Raw genomic sequence first — 25,402 nt, 5'->3', positions numbered from 1 at the left:
TCACATGAAGTGCTTGCTTGGATTGGATTATTACACATTTAATTTAATACTTTCTAAGTAACTGCATTTCAATCTATTTGCTTTCCTTTATAATTCTCTTTTATTTATGCATGAAGTCCTAATCTGAGAAGAGATTCATGGGCATTGACAGGTGACAAAGAGCATCAAACTACAAGGCAGTAGCCAGAGCAATAGTACATTGGGTTGGGCACTTGCTTTACACACAACCTACCCCAGATTCAATTCTCAGCATCCTATATGGTCCTCTAAGCCCACCAGGAGTAGCCCCTGAGCATCAACAGGTGTGCCCCCAAAACAAAACAAACAAAGCTGTTGTACCTTTCAAATTGGCTACCCTGTCTTTTCCCCAATGACCCTGTTTCTGTCCCACAATCTTCTTTTCCTCGTGTCCTGGATTTGAAGAACAAATCTGGCTCTATCTTCTCCACATCCCAATCCACACTTAGAAGAGACTGAACTAAAGTTTCCAGGTACTCTGACTCTCAGGAGCTGAGAAAGTAGGTCACAAGAGGCACTTAAAAAATTTAAATTCCCATCACTTCTGGAGAGCATAGGGACAGACAACCCAGATATCAGACATTTCCTACCTGTCATACCAGCTGAAGGTTATGCGACTCAAAAATGAGGCTGTGGATGATGGATTCTGCAAAATATATGAAAATCCAGAAAGTAAATTCACTGGAAATAGGAGCTTAGTGGGTTATAACATCAGAAGCTGAACTTTCTAAGTAAGATATGCTTGAGAAACCAAGTGTGGTAATGAAGCTGGCTGGTCAACACATTTATTTGGAGACACGAAGGTTGCCAGTACACCAATAATCAGATTTTAGAGAATTAAATGTACAAATTGGGGAGGTAGCTAAAAGGGTGTGGTGCATGCCTTGCTTGCTTGGAGTCTTAGTAAAAGCCACAGCAGCCATCCACCAGACCTCTGGAAGTGTTCTGGTGGTACCCAGAACTATTGATGATCATCAGTATTGCCAGGCTGAAGATAGCAAGGAGTCAACAAGATCCTGAGCAGAGTTGAGAATCCCCCTCACCTATAAAGTCTCTCTTTATATAGACTTAAATGTGTTTACTCCAGGCTCTGCATTCAGAGATCACTCCTGGCAGGGTTCAGGGGACCATATATAGTACTGAGGATCTAACCCAGGCAAGGCAGGTGTCCTATTTGCTGTCCTATTGCTCCAGGCCCAAAAGATCAATATTTCTTTGACCTTCCATTTCCTTTCATCATAAACTTATCTGTGTGCCTGGACTGAACTCAGAGGAGTTCCCTGAGACTGGATATCTCAAAGTTACACTTGTTAAGATGCAATGAAGCCAGAAGCAGAGGAAAGAGATGGTCAGAGGAAATTCTCACATCTTCTGAATCATTTTTTTCTGAAAACGCTGAAAGAAACAGGACCAGGATCTGGCAGGCATAGCAAATGAAGAACAGGCAGGAGTAGGCCAGATTAGAGCTGCTGTCCTATAGGAGGAAGAAAAGGGGAATGTGAGTCTTTCATATGAATGAAGCCTCCCTGATCCATAGGTTACATCTCAATACTCAAGCCCAACTTCAATATCAAGCCCAACTTCAGACCCTTTTATGACCCCTCTCCTGGGCACCCCCACACTTCCAGCCACTCACTCTGACCTAAAAGCTGCCCAGTAGTGCCTCCTTAGGACACACCCCCACTTTTCTCCTTACCTTTATGAGTGCTCGGATCAGAGTTTGAAATTGGAAAGTGCCACAGATGATGGAAAGAATCCAAAACAGAGACAGGAACCAAGAGTCCTTCTGTTTGCACCATAGTCTGCTATGTTGAATGAACAAGACTAGGAGCTAGAGAAAGAGAGAGAGAGCATGCAAGAGAGTCATACCAAGTTCTGTAATATCACTTAGGATGAGAGGCAAAAAGGATCACAGAGCCCAGGACAGGAAAGGTTGCTGGAGGAGAAAATGTTGGCAATGATGCCAAGTGGTCGCTTTCTTTCTTGAGTCTGAACAAGCCTTTATGAGACCTTTAAAGTGCTCTTTCTAGGATTCTTTCCCACCCCACATCTGTCCACCATTCTCTGATGGTAGTCACCAAGAGGACAAAGGGTCACTATATGAGTTTTAATGGAGTTATTTGGGTGGGGGGAGAAAATCCTTGAGAAGACAATTGTAGGTTCAGCAATAGTCCAGGTGGAAAAGTCTCATGAGCACATGCAAGTTGCCTCTATCAAGAATTCTTGACAAACACAGTCATTTTGTCTGTATAAGCCAGTTCCATAGACTCACTCTGTTCTTGAAAGAGATATAAAACAAACTGTGAGGGCCCGGAGAGATAGCACAGTGGTGCTTGCCTTGCAAGCAGCCAATCCAGAACCTAAGGTGGTTGGTTCGAATCCCGGTGTCCATATGGTCCCCCGTGCCTGCCAGGAGCTATTTTTGAGCAGACAGCCAGGAGTAACCCCTGAGCACCGCCGGGTGTGGCCCAAAAACCAAAAAAAAAAAAAAAACTGTGAAAAATCATGGGTACACTGGCTTCACAGCTGAAAGCTGGCAATTTTGGAAGGGAAGGTTGGGCCAAACCCCACCTTCCTGAAGCCACAGCTGCTGCATCCATCGTCCATAACTGCTGCTTTGTCTATGGTCCTGCTTTATCACTCCCTAAGATTCTCTGGAGAGAATCTGACCAAACTGCTCTTCTGAATGCATGCAGGTATTTGGTATGCTGGGGTTTGGTATGCTGGGGTTTGGGCTAATATCACCAGGATTTTTTTTTTTTTGGAGTGAATGTGGACACCACCACCACCCCACCACCCCATTTTCCTACTTCTGATATATGGCAACTGAGAACACACCCCACAAAAGATTCAGTACCAGTAACAATGCTTTGAATTCCTCAACAACTTCATTTGTTTGATGCTGTCCTCCCCAGAGGAACACCAAGGTGCAATGTGCCATGTAGTGAGGTCACTTAATGTTTGGAAATCAATGAAATAACAGAATGGTCATTTAGCAACAGAGCTTATTAAACCTTCTGCCAATTACTTAATGGCCTCATTGCAGATACAATAATATTCACAAATTTGCTTGTTGCTGTACTTTTCCCCCCTTTTCTTCCTTTCCCTTTTTCTTTTCTATACCTTTATTTTTAATAATTTTTCTCTCGTCTATCTAGAAACATATATATTATGGTCAACTATGTCATCTATGTGATGCATGTTCTTCAAATAAAGTAAATTTTAAAATGTTCTGATCAGGGGCCAGAAAAATAGCACAGCGGTAGGGCATTTGCCTTGCATGCGGCCAACCAGGAAGAGATCCAATTCAATTACCAACTTCTTATATGGTCCCCTGAGCCTGCCAGGAATCATTTCTGAGCACAGAGCCAGGAATAACCTCTGAGTGCCACTGGGTGTGGTAAAAAAAACCAACAAATCAATCAATAAAATAAATTTTTTTAAATAAAATAAAATGTTCTGATGGGCTCGGAGAGATAGCACAGCAGCGTTTGCCTTGCAAGCAGCTGATCCAGGACCAAAGGTGGTTGGTTCGAATACTGGTGTCCCATATGGTCCCTCGTGCCTGTCAGGAGCTATTTCTGAGCAGACAGCCAGGAGTAACCCCTGAGCACCGCCGGGTGTGGCCCAAAAACCAAAAAACAAACAAAAAAATTCTGATCATTCCAGAGTAACAGCCTTCTAGACAATTATGTGGCCTGTGCCTCATTTAAAGTGATGAGAACAAACTCGATTTTTTTTTTTGATGGGTAGAAGGGCAAACCCAGCGGTGCTCAGGGCTTACTTGACTTAGAGATTACTCCTGATGGTGCTCATGGGAATATATAGGATGCCAGGGATCAAATGGGGGTTGGCACATAAAGAACAAGCACCTTATCTCCTGTACTATCTCTCCTGACCAAAAACAACTGTCTTGACTGTCTTTTTTTGGGGGGAGGGGGCACACCCAGTGACATTCAGAGTTTACTCCTGGCTATGCACTCAGAAATTGCTCCTAGCTTGGGGGACCATATGGGACGCTGGGAGATTGAACCGAGGTTCGTCCTGGGTCAGCCACATACAAGGAAAACGTCCTACAGCTATGTCACTGCTTTGGCCCCCTCTTGACTGTCTTTTAAACTGCACATACCCCCCCAAACCCTCTCTACCTTCTAAAAAGTATGTCTTCTCGGGGCCTGAGTGGTAGCACAAGCCGTAAGATGTCTGCCTTGCTCGTGCCAGCCTAGGATGGACTGAGGTTTGATCTTCTGGAATCCTATATGGTCCCCCAAGCCAGGAGCTATTTCTGAGCACATAGCCAGGGGTAACCCCTGAGCATTAACAGGTATGGCCCCCAAACCACACAAAACAAATTTTTTTAAATAAAAAATATTTCTTCTATAGAGACATCAGTTTCTATTATCAGGTTTAGACGTATGATTCTAGACTCAGAGTTCACTGATTAAAACCAAGTTTTAGACCATTTTAGATACTTTAGGACCCTAAGAGATAGTACAGTAGGCCAGGTGCTTACTTTGTCTATAAGAACACCCTGATTCCATCTTCAACATCACTATGGTCTCCGGAGCACTGCTAGGAGTGAGCCCTGAGCATACAGCCAATAATAGATCCTAACCACTGGATGTGATCCAATTCCCTCACCCACCAAAAGAAAAATAATATTTATAGCACTTAGAAAATTATCTTAAATCAAGAAATCTAAACTTCCTTGATGTCCTTGCATGGCAAGAGAAGAAAAGAGAAGGACCTTAGTAGAGGGCTCTAAAAATAAAGGTGAAGAAGCTGAAATTCGTTTCAACCTTTGGCACTATATTTTGTCTCATCTGATAAGTTCATTCCAAAGGAACAAATGCCAGATAGATGACTAAAGGAGAGTGAAGATAAACAGAGCAGAAGTGGTGATAAGTCTTACCCAGGTGCCAAGGTACAGGCTTGGATTGGTATATTTAATAGCAGGGAATGTGGCTTGTCCAGACTCTTCTGTGAGCACAAGAGCCAGCTCTATGGCTGCTAGAATGAGCAGAATTCCAACAAGCACCTGTGAAAGGGAACAGATAATAGTTAGGAGGGCATTTTTCTTCTGAATAGCATGCATATGTCACAAGAAAGGGCGTTTATTATTATTTACACAGTGGGGCCAGAATGATTGGCGAGGCGGTAGGGCGTTTGCCTTGTACGCGGCTGACCTAGGATGGATCAAGGTTCAATCCCCTCCCCCCAGTGTTCCATATGGTCCCCTGAGTCAGGAGCAATTTCTGAGAGCAGAGCCAGGAGTAACCCCTGTCACTGGGTTGCCCCCCCCAAAAAAAAGAGTACACTGTGTTTCAGATAATGCACACCCATAAATATTTTTACAATCAAGAGCTACATGGTTAAGAATATGGACTAAAGTTCTGATGAGACTACAAGTGTTTGAGGAATATTAAGTGTTTTTAAAAAAAAAAGGAATGACATATTGAGATGTGGGTGCTGGTGTATATGATGTTGAGGCCTAAACCACCTAGACCAGATAGAAAAATTGCAAGATGTGCCAGAGAGATAGCACAGTGGTAGGGCATTTGTCTTGCATGCAGCTGACCTGGGACAGACCCGGGTTCGATTCTCCCAAGTCTGCCAGAAGCGGTTTCTGCAAGCAGAGCCAGAAGTAATCCGAGTGCCACCGGGTGTGGCCCAAAAACTGAAAAAAAGAAAAAGAAAAACTGCAAAATGCAAAATGACAAAAGCCGAAGACAGAGATGAAATACTGAAAGCAGCAAGATCACAAAAGAAACTTACATACAAAAGAAAGCCCATTAAGACTTATAACACAGCTATCAAGTTGTGTGTCAGAAGAGAAAGGAGTTAAAAAAAACCTCAATGAATGGGGCTGGAACGGTGGTGCAAGCTGTAAGGTGTCTGCCTTGCCCGCACTAGCCTAGGACAGACCGAGGTTCGATCCCCCAGTGTCCTGTATGATCCCCCAAGCCAAGAGCGATTTCTGAGCACATAGCCAGCAGTAGCCCCGGAGCGTCACCGGATGTGGCCCAAAAACCAACCAACCAACCAACCAACCAACAAACAAACTCAATGAAGGGGCCTTAGCAATAGCAGAGCGAATAAGGCATTTTCTTTGCACGCAGTTGACCAGGATTCAATCACTGGCATTCCGTATGGTCCTCTGAGCCTTCCAGGAGCTAGTTCTTTTTTTTTTTTTTTTCAGGAGCTAGTTCTAAGCAGAGTCAGGAGAAACCCCTCAGCGCCTCTGGGTGTGGCTCAAAAACAAAACAACAAAAAGGAAGGAAGGAAGGAAGGAAGGAAGGAAGGAAGGAAGGAAGGAAGGAAGGAAGGAAGGAAGGAAGGAAGGAAGGAAGGAAGGAAGGAAGGAAGGAAGGGAGGGAGGGAGGGAGGGAGGGAGGGAGGGAGGGAGGGAGGGAGGGAGGGAGGGAGGGGAGGGGAGGGGAGGAGGGGAGGGGAGGAGGAGGGGAGGAGGGGAGGGGAGGAGGAGGGGAGGAGGAGGGGAGGGGGAGGGGAGGGGAGGGGAGGGGAGGGAAGGGAAGGGAAGGGAAGGGAAGGGAAGGGAAGGGAAGGGAAGGGAAGGGAAGGGAAGGGAAGGGAAGGGAAGGGAAGGGAAGGGAAGGGAAGGGAAGGGAAGGGAAGGGAAGGGAAGGGAAGGGAGAGAGGGGGGAAGGGAAGGGAAGGGAAGGAAAGGAAAGGAAGAAGCAATGATACAGAGCTTTATAGATAGGCAACCACTTAGGGTATTTTGCAAGAAAATTAAAGGAGCATCTTTAAAAGATAAGAAACTTCTCAACACTTTGCCACTGAATATGGTACTCATGGTGTTTATGGTTGCTCTCTCTCAGATTAAGAAATGTTTGTCTGGGTCGGAGAGATAGCACCGCGGTGTTAGTCTTGCAAGCAGCTGATCCAGGACCCAAGGTGGTTGGTTCAAATCCCAGCATTCCATATGGTCCCCCCTGCCTGCCAGGAGCTATTTCTGAGCAGATAGCAGGAGTAACCCCTGAGCACCGCCGGAGTGGCCCAATAACAAGAAAAAAGGAAATGTTTGTCTTTGTCTATCTCTCTCCCTCTGACTCATTTTTCTCATCAAAATACTCTCCATATCTATTCATGTATAAGCAAATTTAAGTATTATTTTTTCCTAACAGCTGCATAGTATTCCATTGTGTAGATATACCATAGTTTCTTTATCCACTTATCTGTTCTTGGGTACTTGGGTTGTTCCCAGATTCTGTTATTGTGAACATTGCTACAATGAACATAGGAATGTAAAGGGATTTTTTTGCATTGTATTTTGGGTCCCCATAGGGAATATTCCTAGGAGCAGTATTGCTGAGTCACATGGGAACTCAGTTCTTAATTTTTTCGAGGAATGTCCACATTGTTTTCCAAAAAAAGCTGTACCAGTCTACATTTCCACCAGCAGTAAATGAGAGTGCATTTCTTTTTTTTTAACTTGATTGATTGATTGATTGATTTTGGGCAGTGCTCAGGACTACTCCTGGCTCTGCACTCAGAAATTGGGGCCGGAGAGATAGCATGGAGGTAAGGCATTTGTCTTGCATGCAGAAGGATGACAGTTCGAATCCCTGCATCCCATATGGTCCCCCGAGCCTGCCCAGAGCAATTTCTGAGCATAGAGCCAGGAATAATCCGAGTGCTGCCGGGTGTGACCCAAAAATTAAAAAAAAAAAAAAAAAGAAATTACCCTTGGGGGACCATATGGGATGCCAGAATCAATCTGGTCCATCCCAGGTCAGCTGCATGCAAGGCAAATGTCCTACCACTGTGCTATCTCTTCAGCCCCATGAGGTGCATTTCTTTCCATACTTTCACCAGCACTGGTTGTTCTTTTTGATAGAATGATGACACTCATTTGTGGAATATATATATATATAAAAGATAGTACAGTAATTTTTCCAAAGATAATAGAGACGAAGGCCAAGAGAACTAGGTCATGGGAGAAAGCTTGTCACAAATAGTGGGGAAGTACAGTACAGTTAGGGAAGAGAAGAGACCACAGTGATAGTTGGAAATAATCACTCTGGATAAGAACTAGCCTGCCAGAACCCCCTGAGCCTGCCAGAAGTGATTTCTGAGCACAGAGCCAAAACACAGAGCACTCAGAACCCTGAATGATGCCAGGCATGACCCAAAGCCAAAATAAATAAATAAAAATCTAGGGTTGACCACATGCAAGTTAAGTGCCCCCCTTTTGTTAATCTCTTTTAATTTTTTAGCCACACCCAACGATGCCCAGGGGCTACTCCTAGCTTTTCTTTGGAAGCCTTCCTGGTGTGCTCAGGGGACCATTTGGAATGACATTGACTAAACTGAGGTCGAGTAAGTGTAAGGCAAGCACCCTACCTGCCGTTCTATCACTCAGGCCCCAGTGCCTTATTTGTTGTACTATTTTTCCAGCCTTCCTAAGAAGGCATTTGTATAGATATCCTAAAAATAATGAAAAGATGTTCAATGCTATTAGTAATTCAGGAACTGTAACTCAAACCTGCAATAACATACCACTCCATGCCTATTGGGACAGCTAGAATCCAAAAGATGTACAATAACAAATATTGATGAGAATAAGAATAAGAACCGTAAGGAACTAATGACAGGAATTACAAGGGTAACAGTCCATTTGGAAAAATAGTTTGTCAGTTCCTCAAAGTATTCAGCAGAGAGTTAGCAAATGTATGACTCAGAGTCAGCATATTTACAACTCAGTATTTCCAAATATGTATTCTAAGAAGCAGAAATCCTAAAGCACATGTCCCAAACCTTGTTTACAAATATACCTAATAGTAATATTTAAAATAGGAACAAGGGAGACTACTTGACAGTATAGCACGTACTTTGCAGGTGTGAGGCCCTGAGTATGATCTCTCCACACCAAAAAAAAAAAAAAAAAAAAAAGACAAGGAATGGAAACAATCCAAATAACCCAAATGCTCATCAACTGACAAATGAACAAAATATCTATCCAAAGGTATTACACAATTCTAAAGAGTAAAATGCCTTTTTAAAGAATAATATGCTGGTACATGAACAAATATAGAAATCATAATGGAGAGAAGCCAAACACTTGAGGCCAAGTATCATCTAATTGCATTTATAGACAAATATTCAGCCTACATAGGGGTGGAGACAGTAAACAATTTCTGGTTGGAAGAAGTTTGGGGGAGGGGATTCAAAGTTTCCATTTGGGCTCAGGAAAAGGTGCTCAAACTAAACAGTGGTGACTCTGTGAAAGCATGTAATACAACTTAAAATGGAACAGAAACATGGTGGAAATGGATCACAAGTCTTACATGCAGAAGGCCCTTGGGTTCACCCTGGCACCACATGGCCCTCTCCCACTCAGCAGTGTGGTCCTGGTGTCCTCAAATCACCACCAGATGTGGTCCAAAATGAGAAACAAATGAGAAAGTAAAATGAGCAAAAATTTTTAAAAGGTGAAAGATAATGTAGTGACTTTTATGGATTTGAAAATATTTTTTAATAGCTCAAAAGAACCAGAATGAAGTTCTAAATCTAGCTACTTGAATGAATTGAGACACTAAAGGCTCATAGTTTATGTGAAATAACCTGAGTAGCAGGTTCATAGAGACAGAACGTTGACTAGTAATTATCTGGACATGGGGTTGAAGGGGAAGTGGGCATTACTGCTTAATATATATAGGGTTTCTAGACCACAGCAATAGTAGGACATGTGCCTTGCATAAAGCCACTCTGGGTTTGGTCCCTAGCACAACATATGATACCCAAATCTGTAATTCCTAATTGCAGAGCCAGGATTATGGCCTGAATATGGCCATATGAGACCCAAAAACCAAATAAATATTTGTACAGGGTTTCTTTTTTTTTTTTTTTTTTTTTGGTTTTTGGGCCACACCCGGTAACGCTCAGGGGTTACTCCTGGCTATGCGCTCAGAAGTTGCTCCTGGCTTGGGGGACCATATGAGTTCTAAGTAGCCTTTGTCATTCAAGTCTGATTTCTTGAAGTAGCTTCTAGCACATGTAGAGTTTATTAAACACAGCCTGCTAAGGAGATACTATTTCAGTGGTGTTAAAGAAGGGAGAATAGGGCCATGTTCATATTCAAAGGCTCGGCCCTGTTCATTCAGCATTCCTCCAGCTTGGCATGGCGCTTAGATCAGAACCCAGCCCACACTGGTAAAATCTTCCACCTCTCACACAAATGATCAACTCCCACCTTCTCTCTGGTGGCAGGCAGATTTTTGTCCAGGAACTACACTTCCCAGAAGCCCATTCCTTCATAGAACAGTCTAAACTTCTGTTTATTCAGCCACAGCAAACTTACCTAAACTCTTTGACCTTTCTGAATAAGCTTAGTGACAGTCTATGTTATGCCTCTGTCAACAGGGAATCACCCTCTGTTCACTGGCTTAACACAAAGTTCACGTCTACTACCATATAACCTCAGCACTTTCATAACCTCCAGACCAAATTCATTTCTCATCTCCCCTTCGAACTGAACCTGAGTTCATGCATTTGTTCCTTTTTCAAATTTCATCCAGTTCCCTGTGCCTTCAGTAAGAACACACATTTAGGAGCCAGAGAGATAGCCTGGAGGAAAGGCATTTGCCTTGCATCCAGAGGGATGGTGGTTCATTTCGGCATCCCATATGGTCCCCCGAACCTGCCAGGAGAGATTTCTGAGCATGGAGCCAGGAGTAATCCCTGAGCTGTGCTGGGTGTGACCCCGCCCCCCAAAAAAACAAATAGAACACACATTTAACTGAAAGTCTCTAAATCTCTTATCATCTTGATTAAGCAAGATAGTTTATCCTAGTTGCAACAAACACTGCACTAACCTCAACAACAGTTGATGGTTAACAAATACATATAAACAGATCAACAACAGTTCAGAAGTGTCCCAGAGGAACAGCCCAAAGGCAAGAAGTAGAGGAGACAAATGAAGAAGTGAATTAGGCTTGTCTCATGGAAGTCAAGTTACACCTTGAGAGGAATCCCCCCTTTAAGCAGTGCTGTTGTTTTCAGAGTGGAGGAGATTTGAGGCCACACGCAGCAACACTCAGGGTTTATTCCCAGCTCTTATTCCAGGATTCGCTCTGGCCTGATGCCAGAGATCAAATTCAGGATGGTAAAGTGCAAGACAAATATCCTATCCATTATTTCATTACTATGACCCCCAAAATAGACATTTAAAATATAGCTCTTAAGACGACAGCAAGGATCAGTAGGTTATTAGCTATAAAAACAAATAGTAAGCACATTTATTTTTTTTCTCCATAGAGATTTGTTTATAAAAATTAAAATGAGGGAAGGGGCCGGGCGGTGGCGCTAAAGGTAAGGTGCCTGCCTTGCCTGCGCTAACCTTGGACGGACCGCGGTTCGATCCCCCGGTGTCCCATATGGTCCCCCAAGCCAGGAGCAAACTTCTGAGCACATAGCCAGGAGTAACCCCTGAGCGTTACCGGGTGTGGCCCAAAAACAAAAAAAAAAACAAAAAAAAAAAAAATGAGGGGCCACGGGCTGGAGAGATAGCACAGCAGCGTTTGCCTTGCAAGCTGCCGACCCAGGGCCTATGGTGGTTGGTTCGAATCACGGTGTCCCATATGCCCCCCTCCATGCCTGCCTGGAACTATTTCTGAGCAGATAGCCAGGAGTAGCCCCTGAGCACCTCTGGGTGAGGCCCAAAAACAAACACAAAAAAATTGAGGAGCCGGAGAGGTAGCTCAACAGTAGGACATTTGCCTTTCACTCAGATGACCTAAGATGGACCAAGATTCGATCCCCTGGTGTTCCATATGGTCCCCTAAGCCAGGAGTAATTTCTGAGCACATAGCCAGGAGTAACCCCTGAGTGTCATTTGGTGTGGCCAAACAAACAAACAAACAAACAAAAACAAGAAGTTTTAAAATGGGTTCAAACCTCGGCATCCCATATGGTCCCCCGAGCCAGAAGCGATTTTTGAACACAGAGCCAGGAGTAATCCCTGAATGCCAGTGGGTATGGCCTCCACGCCCCCCCCAAAAAAAAACCTAAAACAAACAAAAGTTAAAATGTTGACCAGAATAGTACAGCAAGTAGGGCTCTTGCCTTGCATGCAGTCAAATGGGCCTACTCCCAGAACCCTAGATAGTTCCTCAAGCCCCAATAGGAGTGATCCCTGAATGCAGAACCAGAAGTAAGTCAAGCACTTTTGGTGGGTGCCCCTAAAAGTGATGCAGCTACATTATTCATTCATTAATAGAGTAAAGTACTGATACAGGCTACAGGATGAGTGAACTTCTAAAACCTTGTGTGAATGGAAGAAAATTTCTAAAAGAATGAGTCCATGAATGAGCAATGTATAGAATAACAAGGAGCAGATTTGTGATTGCTTAGGGCTAAGGTAAATGGAGAGATAAAGGATCTATTTACTGAAGAAATGGAAATATTGAGGGGCTGGAGAGATAGCATGAAGGTAGGGCATTTGCCTTGCATACAAAAAGATGGTGGTTCGAATCCCCACAACCCATATGGTCCCCTGAGCCTGCCAGGAGCAATTTCTGAGCTTAGACTAGCCAGGAGCAACCCCTGAGTGCTGCCGGGTGTGACCCAAAAACAAACAAAAAAAGACAGAGAGAAAAAAATGGAAATATTGGGGCCAGATGGATGGTGCAAGCGGTAAGGCAAGCTAGGAGATTTCTTTTTATTATTACTTTTTTTTGTTCTTTTTTGGGGGGCCACACCCATTTGATGCTCAGGGGTTACTCCTGACTAAGCGCTCAGAAATCGCCCCTGGCTTGGGGGGACCATATGGGACACCAGGGGATTGAACTGCAGTCCTTCCTTGGGTAGTGCTTGCAAGGCAGACACCTTACCTCTAGCACCACCTCACCGGCCCTATTACTTTTTTTTAAATTTTGGTCCACACCTGGTGATGCTCAGGGGTTACTCCTGCCTATGCACTCAGAAATCACTCTTGGCTTGGGGGACCATATGGGACACAAAGGGATCAAACCAGATACGTGCAAGGCAAATGCCTTACTGCTGAGCCACCTCTCCGGCCCCCATTTTAATTTTTATAAACAAATCTCTATGGAGATTCAGGCCCCCAGAAGCGATTTTTTTTTTGGGCCACACCCAGCGGTGCTCAGGGGTTACTCCTAGCTGTCTGCTCAGAAATAGCTCCTGGCAGGCACGGGGGACCATATGGGACACTGGGATTTGAACCAACCACCTTAGGTCCTGGATCGGCTGCTTGCAAGGCAAACACTGCTGTGCTATCTCTCCGGGCCCTCCCCAGAAGTGATTTTTGAGCACATAGCCAGGAATAACCCCTGAACATCACCACGTGGTCCAAGCCCCTCTCCCCCGCAAATGAAAAGAAAAGAAACTTGACACAGTGTCTATTAAAAAGCAACAAATAGTAAACAAAATAAAAAAGAAATGGAAATACAGGGCTGGAGCGATGGGGTGTTTGCCTTGCAGGCAGCAGATCCTGATGGACCCGGGTTTGATCCCCAGCATCCCATATGGTCTCCTGAGCTTGTCAGGAGCAATTTCTGAGCACAGAGCCAGGAGTAAACCCTGAGTGCCACTGGGTGTGGCCCAAAAACCATAAAAGAAAAAAAATGGAAATACTCTAAAATTTATAGATGTGGTGGTAGTGGTGAATATACCAAAGAAACTATGTACTGGGGCCGGGCGGTGGCGCTAATGGTAAGGTGCCTGCCTTGCCTGCGCTAGCCTCGGACAGACCGAGGTTCGATCCCCCGGCGTCCCATATGGTCCCCCAAGCCAGGAGCGACTTCTGAGCGCATAGCCAGGAGTAACCCCTGAGCATCACCGGGTGTGGCCCAAAAACCAAAAAAAAAAAAAAAAAAAAAAAGAAACTATGTACTCCAATGGGTGAATTGTATGGTATATGACTAATATCATAAAAGAAGTTTTTAAAAAGTTAATAGTGCCCACCCCAGAGATTGCACAGCAGGGAGAGAGTTTGTCTTGCATGCATCTGACCTCAGCATCATATATGGTTCCCCTATTTACAACTGAGAGTAACCCCTGAGCACAGCTAGGATTAAGCCCTGAGTAGACTCAGACATGGCCCAAAAACCACGAAATAATTTTTATTTTGTTTTTTTGAGCCACACCCAGCAAGGCTCAGGGATTATTTTCTGGCTCTGCACTCAGGATTCACTTTTGGTAAGCTTGGGGGACCATATGGGATGGCAGGAATTGAACCTGGATTGACCACTTGCAAGGCAAAGTCCCTACCCACAGCACTATCACCTCCTATGATTGTGACAAGATATTTATCTAACATTGGAAGCACCAGAAATAACTTGACTATAAGTAAAACCTATGACTATCTTGCAATGATACTGAAACATGTTGCCCAATGTTCAGAGAATGACACACTTGGGGATGGAATGATAGCACAGCAGATAAGGTACTTGTCTTGCACATGACCAACTGGAGTTCAATCCTCAGCATCTCATATGGTCCCCTGAGGCTTCCAGGAATAATTCCTGAGTGCAGAGCCAAGAGTCATCCCTGAGCATCAACAGGTGCGGCACAAAAACAAATACCTTTGACTCAAAGCAGGACTTCTCATGCCTTCACCAACATTCAACACGTGTGCAGAATTTTATACTCTGTGCTGGGCACTTGGATCAACAAGGAGGAACAACAACCCTATCCAGATCTCTCAAACACAGTCTTCTCTTCCACACAGTCTGCAAAGCTCACCTGCAATCCCCTTCCTCAGACCATTCCAAAAAATCCACCTGCTTTTGACTCTGGCCTGCCTGCCTGCCTTTGAGATTAAAGGTAACCTGAGGCCATGGCACATGACCTCAATGTATAAGCAGCAAAGTCTTGGATCTAATTTACCTGTTAGGAAAGATAAAGCTAGTAAAAAGCAGCAGGTGGACTGCTAGTGGGAATGACATCTGGTTCAGTCTCTATGGATAATAGAACTGCAACACATACACACACCCCACACAAGAGCCAACTAGAGCCCCCATGTAACCCAGTGATTCCACTTTTTGACATTTATTCTTCCCCAAACACAGCAATAGTAATTCAAAAGTTCAAAAGTATATATGCACACCGATGTTAACTGTAGCACTTAGGATAATAGCCAGGATATGGAAACTATCTAAATGTCCAATAATGGAGAAAGAGAGAAAATGCTATATAAAAATATGAACATAATGGAAAACTATGCATCTGTAAGAAAGATGAGCTATTGCAATTTGTTGCAACTTGGATTAAATTGGAAAGTATCATGTTAAGTGAAGTAAGTCAGAGGGAGAGGGGACAGTTCCAAATGAGTGCATTCACCTGTAGTAAACGGAGAAACAAAAACAAGAGAATAGACAGTATTGAACAATCACAAGCCTTGACCTTACTTAACCTGACCTGCATTACAAATTCAGAGTACCGGGCCGGATTGATAGCACAGAGGTAGGGCACTTGCCTTGCATATGGCTGATCCAGGATGGACCTGGTTCAATCCCTGGCATCCCATATGGTCCCCCAGACAGGAGCAATTTTGGAGCGCAGAGCCAGGAGTAACTCCTGAGCATCACCAGGTGTGGCCCAAAACCCAAAATAATAATAATAATAATAATAATAATAATAATTCAGATTACCAAAAGTGGGAGATCAAAGATCAGGCCAGAGTAATAGAGGGTGAGAGCACTATGGTTATGGTGATGGTGACGGTGTGTGTGTACAGTGAGTTTATATATCAATATCAACATTAACACTATTGCAACTGTGTTACCTAAACTATAATAAAAATATTAATTTTTTTTTTTTGGTTTTTGGGCCACACCCAGCGGTGCTCAGGGGTTACTCCTAGCTGTCTGCTCAGAAACAGCTCCTGGCAGGCACGGGGGACCATATGGGACACCGGGATTCGAACCAACCACCTTAGGTCCTGGATCAGCTGCTTGCAAGGCAAACGCTGCTGTGCTAACTCTCCAGGCCCAAAATACTAACACTTTTTAAAAAAAATATTTTTAAGAACCAGCAGATAGAGGGGCCGGCGAGGTGGCGCTAGAGGTAAGGTGTCTGCCTTGCAAGTGCTAGCCAAGGATCAGGACCTCGGTTCGATCCCCCAGTGTCCCATATGGTCCCCCCAAGCCAGGGGCGATTTCTGAGTGCTTAGCCAGGAGTAATCCCTGAGCATCAAACAAGTGTGGCCCAAAAAACCAAACAAAAAACAAAAAAACAAAAAAACCAGCAGATGGGTTTTCTGAGAGAGCTTAATGACTGCAGTCACATGTCTCTTCTTTGCATAACCAGTGCAGCTGTTTTGAGAGGCCTGAGCTCGCTCTCTTTCCTGATACCCCTGACTGGTCCATTATTTCCTACTCAGACCTAACACTGTGGGCCCAAACCTCCTTCCCTCTAGAATCCATCTCTGAACTACAGAAGACTAAACAAAGAGCTCTATTCCATATCCAAATACTGGAAGTCAGTGATGACTGAACTGCACAAGTAGTATAGTGGAAACATTAAACAGTTTGTTTAATCAATAAATATGACCTGGTAGGTGGTCACTGAGTCACAGTCTCCTCAATTATTGATTCTATTGCCTAAAATGAGATAATCCAGGGCTTGTTTCTCAATTACTGGAAAGAAAATGATTTGGAGGATTGTTCATCAAAGGTATCTGGGGAGTCCAATGGTGACTTAAGATTTAAGTCATATTATTCCAAAATCAAGTCACCTTGGCCAAGAGACAAAGCCAGAGGTTGTAAGGTCTGGTGCATAGCCTTGAGTGAGTGACTGAGCAGACGGAAACACTTCAGTTACCAGAAAATATCTCTACTGTCTATTAGGAAATTAGTAATAAATTAATGGGTGTACATACCTGCTTAGCAAGATAGAGCTTGGTTATAGGAGATTTCTTTGTCCGAGATCTGTATACAGAGAAAAGCTGCCAAGGGGCCAGCAGCCAGAGGAAGCCCAGAGGAATCCACACGAGAACAGTCTGCTCAAAACAAAGAGGCAGGTCCACCTCTGGACTATCCAGGAGCGAGGAATTCTGGGGGTCCAAAACAGAGGTATTGTTAGACATTTTGTATTTTGCTTTGTTTGAAGGCTACACCAGGTTGAGATCAGGGCTTACTCCTGGTTCTATGCCAGGAATCTGCCTATAGGGCAGACTCAGGAGACAATATGGGGTGCAGAGGACAGAACTTGGATTAGTCACATGCAAGACATGCTTGCTGCACTACATGCTTGCTGCACTATCTCTCTAGCTGGTCACACTTTTTTTCTGTACCAGGATCCCCACTCTGGACATACAAGACCAGTCGAACACACCCCTTGACTTTTCCCATAGTTCTCTGTCAATGCCAGCCTGACCTTTTCACTAGCTGTAATTTCCTATTTACCCCAACCTCTGCAAACTTTTCTGGCTGTGATCCTCAGCAAGTTTCTCCACCACAACCTCACCATTGTGCTTGTTGAGTTGTGGGAAGAAGCGGGGCTTCTGCAGGGCCAGGGAGATAACTCAAAGGACTAGAGCACAAAACTGACAGGCATATGCTCCAAGTTCCATCCTGGGCATCACTTAGTGTGACCTTGGTGGCCCTCAGCATTGCTGAATTGAGCTAGAATTGAGCATTGCTGAATTGAGCAGCACAAACAACAAAGAGTAAAGGAACCTTGGACTGGAGCACAGCAGGTGGGGCACTTGCCCTAAACACTACCAACACAGGTTTAATCCCTACACCCCATATGGTTTTCCCCTCCCCAGCTTGCCAGAAATGCTACCTGAGCACAGCCAGGTGTGTTCCACACTTCCCTGACAAAAGAATCTTCCCTCCTTTTTTAGTAGGGGGAGCACACCTAGCATTACTCAGGGAATACTTCTGGCTCCATGCTCAGGAATCACTCTTGGCAGGACTTGAGGGACCCATTACACCCTTTATTTTTTTGAACTTGAGTGATTGATTAATTGGTTTCTGTACAGTGCTCAGGGGTTACTCCTGGTTCTGCACTCAGAAATCGCCCCTGGCAGGCTGGGGGGCCATATGGGATGCCAGGAATCGAACAGGGTCCCTCTGGGTCAGCCGCATGCAAGGCAAACATCCCACTGCTGTGCAATCGCTCTAGCCCCTCATTCCACCCTTTAAATGGGTGAAGAGTTCTCTGGGCTTCACATCCTTGTCTCTATGGGAGCCTATCAAACTTCCTAACAGAGAACAGAGCTGCATTCTGCTTAGTCATAGCCTGAGAGTCCCTTAGGGGCAGACTTACATGTCCCTAAGGCACAAGGAGTGGCCAAGACATTGCCTATCCAGGTCTACTCCCTGTGAGCTTTGCACTGGGCTTTGCATCTGCAATAAAGCTTCCTGAGATGAGAGGAGGCAAGGATGTGAAAAAGGAAAGTTTTCCCTATAAGGAGTTCTTTTTTTTTTTTAAGTGCAGCTTTGCTTTAAGTTTTAAGTTCTTCATAAAAACTCAGTGACCCTGTCTAAGGTTGTTTCAAGCCAAAGACAAGCAGTCTCAAGCAGAAAAGGCCCTCCTGCCTCCTGGCCTTCAAAGCCTCAAGTCAGCGCTGAGAAAGAGAAAGATAAGGGACTGCCCCGCTCAAGGAGGGCCATATACCCCCAACTCACTCAAGGTCTGTTTTTTTTTTTTTTTGTTTTTTTTTTAAGATCCTAGCCACCTCCCATCCTTTAGCATAGGAATACAACCCTAAATGTAATGTTTACCTTGCATGATAAAGGATGGAAGCACCTCTCTTAGGTTTTATGACCCACTGTTAAATCTTATGTTGTTTCTTTTCTGTGTGTGTGATAAATGTTCCTTTCTCCTAACAAAGTTAGGATGCCTGAGTTAAAATGTTTTTCTACGATAAAGACCACACTGTGTCTGTGGCAGAGGATGAGATAATACTAAAGCTGTACCTTTGCTGTATAAAAACTTGTGAGAATTGTGGTTCAGGGTCTTTTACTCTGAGGTTCAACCCTGGGCACTGGCCCTGATGCCACTCGGGCATCAGAAATAAATCATTTTTACAAATTTGCATGGCTCTGTATCTCCTTTAAATGCTCGAGACGCCGCTCCGAGAGAGGGACTGATCCCCGACCCCATCAGATGGAAGATATGGGTCAAGTGAGGATAGATTTTTCTCTCTTCTTTTTTTTTTTTTTTAAGTTCATTGGTACAGTTGTTTGCAGATTCTCAAAATACCTCGGTGGAGATGACCTGCCAGGAACTTCCCCAGAAGCATGTATAAGCCATAGCTGGGGGTGAACAAAGTCCCAATTTCTAGAATGCATTTCTGGCCATCTCCTGACCTGCAGAGCCATGAATCCAAATTGTGAGGGATTCCCCAAGTCTCTGTCATCTCATTATCACTCTTCTCAACTCTCCATAAGGTCTCCTCACTTTATGTCCCAAAGAATTCCCCCCAAGATCTTCCAGTTAGATCCCCCCCCTGCTTGGCAAAGGATTCAGATGTAAATTTGGGTAGCATGTGGCCACTCTCAGACTCCCAGTTCCTTCCTCATTTTCAGTGATGTTCAACCACCAACCCAAAGATACCTGCTGCCCACAGGAGGAGAAGATCTGAAGAAGATGTTCCATTCTGTCCTCTTGGGTACCCTGCTTGAAGAGCTTGCTCCGAGTTCCTGACTCATCTCTATGCTCCCCGTGTCTGCACCAACCTCCCTGGCCTCAAACCCTTGTCCCCCCCAGTACCAATACCAAGGCTCACATCCTGATCCTTTCCACATCAACAGACCCACCAGACCCCATTTCGGACCTTCTCCTCACCCACCTGCACCACAATTTAATACAATTCCCTCTCCCAGTATTGATGGTACAGGAATCATGTGTCACAGAAGAATTTGCTAAACATAGGTTAAAGAAAAAAATATTTCATCTCTCCCACATTGAATATCCTCGAGTGATATTATTATTTTGTTTCTCTACAATAACCAAAAATATTTTTTTTATTTTGGTTTTTGGTTTTTGGGTCACATCCGGCGGTGCTCAGGGGTGTTACTCTTGGCTCTATGCTCAGAAATCGCTCCTGGCAGGCTCAGGGGACCATATGGGAAGCCGGGATTAGAACTGCTGACCTGCTGCATGCAAGGCAAATGCCTTACCTCCAAGCTATCTCTTCGGCCCCAAAAAACTATTTATTTAGGGGTATGGGAGAGGTTGGCAATACTTAGCCTGGCTGCGTACAGACGTCACCCTAGATCATGATGATGTGCTGCTCAGACCCCACTGTGCTAGAGGTCACCAGTGCTTAGGGTGCCATGAACTATCAGGGGTCAAACCTGAGGCTTCCACACACCTGGTCTCCAGCCCGTTGAGCTATTCCTGAGGTCTCGGCTTTTCTTTTCTAAAATAAATGTGACTCTGAGACCAATAGCATGTCTACTTCCTGGCTCTATGATCCACGGATCCCTGCCTTTACTTACCCAGAAAGTGGAATTGCAGAATTCCTCAAGCATGGTTACTAGAACACTTCAGGAACGAGATCTTGTCTGGCCTCAGAGCTTCAGATTTACTCTTTACAGGAGAGAAGGTAGAATCCGGTGAGTGTTAATGGGCATGCTTCCATTCTGATGCTCTGAAGTTTCAAAGGCAGGATAGACTTCCTGACCTTTCATCCCCAGGATTTAATGGTTAACCTTTTTCAGATGTGTTTATATTATCCCAGAGGACAGACACGTGACCAAGGAGCCCTGAGGACAGACAGGCTGACTCTCCAGTTCCTAAAACACCAGGACACTGAAGGAATGGTCAGCTCAAACGGAGTTTGGGAAGGATGGGAGCTGGGTGGGAGAGTGTCAGCTCTGAGACGCCTTCCTTCCCTTCTGGGACACGGGCCCACAAAGAGCTTGGCTGTAGACAAGCCTCTTAAACACTGTTGGGCTTAGCGTTTCTACAACTGGGAAACATGCCTTTCTCCAGACTTCTAATTAAAAACGAGGACTTGGGACCGGAGCGATAGCACAGTGGGTAGGACGTTTGCTTGGAATATGGCTGACCCAGGTACTATCCCCGGCATCCCGTATGGTCCCCAAGCCTGCCAGGAGCGATTTCTGAGCGCAGAGCCACTAGTAACCCCTTAGTGTCACCGGGTGTGCCCCAGAAACAAAAACAGAAAAAGAAAAAAAAAAGAGAATTTAAAACACGGTTAAAAATCGTGAAAACTTTGAAAGAGTTGGGTTATAAAATAGCATCTCCAGTTGGCATAATTTGAGTATTTATGCCACAAAAGGTTAATTGGCTGTTAGGGGAGAGGACATTTTTTACCTTCTTTTCCACTTGTTTGTAGTCTCTGCTTTTTTCCGAAATAATCAGGTAGTAATTTAATTTTTTTTTAGGAATCATAAAGTTAAAAACAAACAACAACAACAACAACAACAACAAAAACCGGGCCCAGAGAGATAGCGCAGCAGCGTTTGCCTTGCAAGCAGCCGATCCAGGACCAAAGGTGGTTGGTTCGAATCCCGGTGTCCCATATGGTCCCCCGTGCCTGCCAGGAGCTATTTCTGAGCAGCCAGCCAGAAGTAACCCCTGAGCACCGCTGGGTGTGGCCAAAAAAAAAAAAAACACTTCCTTTTTCGTTTCTTTTTGTTTTATTTGTTTGGAGGCAACTTCCTGCGGTGCTCAGGGCTTCATCCTAGGATCACTCCAGTCAGTGCTCTGGTATGCAGTGTTGCATGCAAAGTAAATCTCAACTCCTGTCTTATCTCTCAGGGGTTATTCTTGGCTATGCGCTCAGATATCTCTCCTGGCTTGGAGGATTATATGGGACACCAGGGAATCGAACCAAGGTCCATCCTAGGTTAGGTCCGTCCTAGGTTAGTTCATAAAGGGCAAACACCCTGCCAATTTCGTCACAGCTCCAGCCCCTGGTTGTTGGTTTGTTTTTTTTTTTGGTTTTTTTTTTTTTTTTTTTTTTGGTTTTTGGGCCACACCCGGTGACGCTCAGGGGTTACTCCTGGCTATGCGCTCAGAAGTCGCTCCTGGCTTGGGGGACCATATGGGACACCGGGGGATCGAACCGCAGTCCGTCCTAGGCTAGCGCAGGCAAGGCAGGCACCTTACCTCTAGCACCACCGCCCGGCCCGTGGTTGTTGTTTTTTTATGGCTACACCTGGTGGTGCTATGGGTTTATTCCCTGTATTTGTGCTCAGAGATCACTCCATGTGGTGCTAAGGATTAAAGCTAGGTCAGCCTCATGCAAGACAAGCACCTTACCACTCTACTATCTGAATACAGTTAGATGTAGCCCTAAAACAAATAAATTAAGGCTGGAATATATGTCTTAAAAAAATTGGGGGGGGGTTGGGCCACACCAGGTGACACTTAGGAATCACTCCTGGCTATGTGCTCAGAAGTCGCTCCTGGCTTGGGGAACCATATGGGACACCAGGTATTGAACCCAGGTCTGTCCAGGGTCAGCCGCGTGCAAGGCAAATGCACTTCCACTGTGCTATCGCTCTGGCTCAGTGTCTTAAATTTTTTTTTAGGGGAGAGCGAGAATGCAGTCCCTCACTACCACAAATTATGCAATCGAGTTTCCCACATTGGGGCAATCGCAGGGGTCAGCACACCCAGAGTGCAATGGATAAGCCTCACCCTGGGGAAACCACCTTCATGATCATGGTATCTCCCCTGCCAGGTAAGTATCAATGTCTTAAATTATTTAAAACAGGAATATGCTTGCCTTGCATGTAGTTTACCCCAATTTGATGCCCAGTTCCACCTATGATTTCCAAGAACTGCCAGCAGTCATGCTAAACTAAGAGATAAGAAGAATAGTTCCTGACCCCTCTGGGCATGCCTCTCTCATCCCTGCCCCCAAAAATATTTACATGAGGGATTCAGCCATAAATCAGCCAAGATTTATAAGTTTACAGACTCCAAACAAGTTCTACTCTTTTAAGAAATTAATGGAAGAACTGAAGTTTGTATGGTATTTGCCTCGCATGCAGCTGATGTGGGTTCAATCCCTGGCATCCCATATAGTCCCTGGAGCACTGTCAGAAGTAATTCTGACAAAGTTTTGCAGAAATAATTCTGCAAAACCAGAAGTAAGCCCTGAGCACTGTCAGGTGTGCCCTCCTCCCCCGCCAATTAATTGAAAACCAATACCGGTATTGTGCTTTCCTGTTAGATTCCAAAGAGAGCCATGGAAGAAGTCAGTTTCCCTACACTGACACTTTTCCAAAAGACCCCAATATGTCCTACATTAATTTTTGTTCATTGAACCATTGAACTCAATGGTTTTGCTTATACAGATTATAATGGTTTATATTCACCACATTAGAAATCAGAAAAAAAGAAACTTAAAAATTATCTGGGGGCCGGAGAGATAGCATGGAGATAAAGCATTTGCCTTTCATGAAGAAGGTTGGTGGTTCGAATCCCGGCATCCCATATGGTCCCCCGAGCCTGCCAGGAGTGATTTCTGAGCGTAGAGCCAGGAGTAACCCATGAGCGCTGCCGGGTGTGACCCAAAAACCAAAAAAAAAAAAAAAAAATTATCTACTAGAACAGCAATAATATACTTGCCTGATCCTAGGTTGGATCCCCAGTACCCCATAACCCCATAGGGTCATCTGAGCACACCAGGAGTGACCCCTAAGTGCTAAGCTATAAATAAACCCTGAGCACAGTTGAATGTGATCCCAAAATTAAACATATATATATATATATATATATATATATATATATATATATATATATATATATATATATATATATATATATATATATACTAGTTCATTTAAAATAATAATTTTTCAAATGCCTGGAGGAATGGCAGAGCAACTTAGAACTCTTATATTACAAGTATAAAGTCAGACCCAAGGTCCAAGCACATACCATGCAAAATCCTAAAGCATTATTTGTGTAGGCACACAAAAGATGGGTGTGACTCATAGTGATAGTAAAACTCAAAAAGATACATGTGGTACTGGAAAGTGTAGTTCCTGGTGATCACATGTAAATGAAACCTCCAGTGAGCTCTACAACTTGTATGTCTCAAGTAAGCACGAGTAAGTAAGTACTTGCCTCCCAGCAAGTATACATGCAAACATTAAAACCATATTGTGCGGGCCCGGAGAGATAGCACAGCGGTGTTTGCCTTGCAAGCAGCCGATCCAGCACCAAAGGTGGTTGGTTCGAATCCCGGTGTCCCATATGGTCCCCTGTGCCTGCCAGGAGCTATTTCTGAGCAGACAGCCAGGAGTAACCCCTGAGCACCGCCGCCGGATGTGACCCCCCCCCCCCAAAAAAATATATTGTGCAAACCTCAGTGAGCACCATAGCCAAGTCTGAGCCCAGCAATAGCATCTACCTCACAAAGAATATATGAGCACAGATGGGAAAGATAGTCCAGGGCTAAGGCACTGGTCTTGCATGAAGTCAACCCTAGTTCAATTCCTCGCACCACATCTGTGCTAAGCACAGAGTCAGGAATAAGCTCAAAGTACTGGCCCTAAACTCCTCCATCCTGAATTGTTTAAGCACTGCAGCCCACAAATAGGAATATGCACAAACCTCAGTCACTACAACAATGGTAATGAAGAGAAGGGGGAATAAAAAGGAAAGAAAGAAGACAATAATAGACATACACCACATTAATGTAACATTTTTTTTTTTTATTGCAACCATTGCGATTACAAAGTTCTTCATAGTTGGGTTTCAGACATGCAATGTATCAGGACCAATCCCACCACCAGTGTCGAACTTCCTCTACCAATGTTCCAAAAAGTGCATCCCATGCCACCCTCCCTCTTCCCCCTAGCCTACCAGTACAACAGGCCCATTTTAAGTTTGTTTGTTTTGTTTTGTTTTGTTTTGGGGCCACACCAGGTGTCGCTCAGAAATTGCTCCTGGCAGGCGTGAGGAATCATAAGGTATTCTGGGGATAGATACTGGGTCGGCTGGGTGCAAGGCAAACGCCCTACTGTTGTGCTATTGCTCAGGTCTTCCATTTTAAGTTTTGATTGTTAAAGTTTGTGTCTCTTGATTTCATTGTTGTTGACTTTGGCCTAGATATTTAGTTCTGTCCTTTTTTAACACCACCAATACATCTGGGATCACTTGGCTCCTGGCCCTCATCCTTTCATATTTTTAAGTTTCTCCTCCTCCACTCAATTTCTTTCCTTCTCCTTGTTATACTCTGGGGCCAATAATGTAACTTTTTTTGTTTGTAAAATATTTAAGCACCATGATTACAAGTATGATTGTAGTTGTGTTTCAGTCACAAACAGAACACCCCCTTTAACCAGTGCAACATTTCCATCACCCTCCCATTTCCCCACACGTGCCTGTATTCAAGACAGGCATTTTACTTCTCTCACTTTTTAACATTGTCATGTTAGTTGTCAGTATAGTTATTTCC

General features: G+C 44.4%; 1 protein-coding gene and 1 non-coding gene across 2 annotated transcripts in view; both read right to left on the bottom strand.

The window, feature by feature from the left end:
* Positions 1 to 20,494, bottom strand: part of ABCC2 (ATP binding cassette subfamily C member 2) — a 66,309-nt gene extending 45,815 nt beyond the window's left edge. Inside the window, exons 1-6 of the mRNA XM_049764382.1 lie at positions 20,457 to 20,494; positions 16,883 to 17,056; positions 4,931 to 5,056; positions 1,715 to 1,849; positions 1,385 to 1,492; positions 609 to 664 (exon numbers count right to left, since the gene is read on the bottom strand). Coding sequence (XP_049620339.1) covers positions 609 to 664; positions 1,385 to 1,492; positions 1,715 to 1,849; positions 4,931 to 5,056; positions 16,883 to 17,056; positions 20,457 to 20,489 — 632 coding nt within the window. The 5' untranslated portion in view covers positions 20,490 to 20,494. The remainder of the gene's footprint in view (positions 1 to 608; positions 665 to 1,384; positions 1,493 to 1,714; positions 1,850 to 4,930; positions 5,057 to 16,882; positions 17,057 to 20,456) is intronic.
* A 2,023-nt stretch (positions 20,495 to 22,517) lies between these two features.
* LOC125995545 (U1 spliceosomal RNA) lies at positions 22,518 to 22,680 on the bottom strand. Its single transcript, XR_007491047.1, has one exon. It is a non-coding gene; the product is annotated as a U1 spliceosomal RNA (small nuclear RNA).
* Positions 22,681 to 25,402: the final 2,722 nt, after the last annotated feature.

Source organism: Suncus etruscus, chromosome 17 (assembly GCF_024139225.1).
Source record: "Suncus etruscus isolate mSunEtr1 chromosome 17, mSunEtr1.pri.cur, whole genome shotgun sequence".
NCBI classification, from domain to species: Eukaryota; Metazoa; Chordata; class Mammalia; order Eulipotyphla; family Soricidae; genus Suncus; species Suncus etruscus.
Note: the sequence above shows the minus strand (reverse complement) of the source record. Positions and strands in the feature narration are given on the sequence as shown.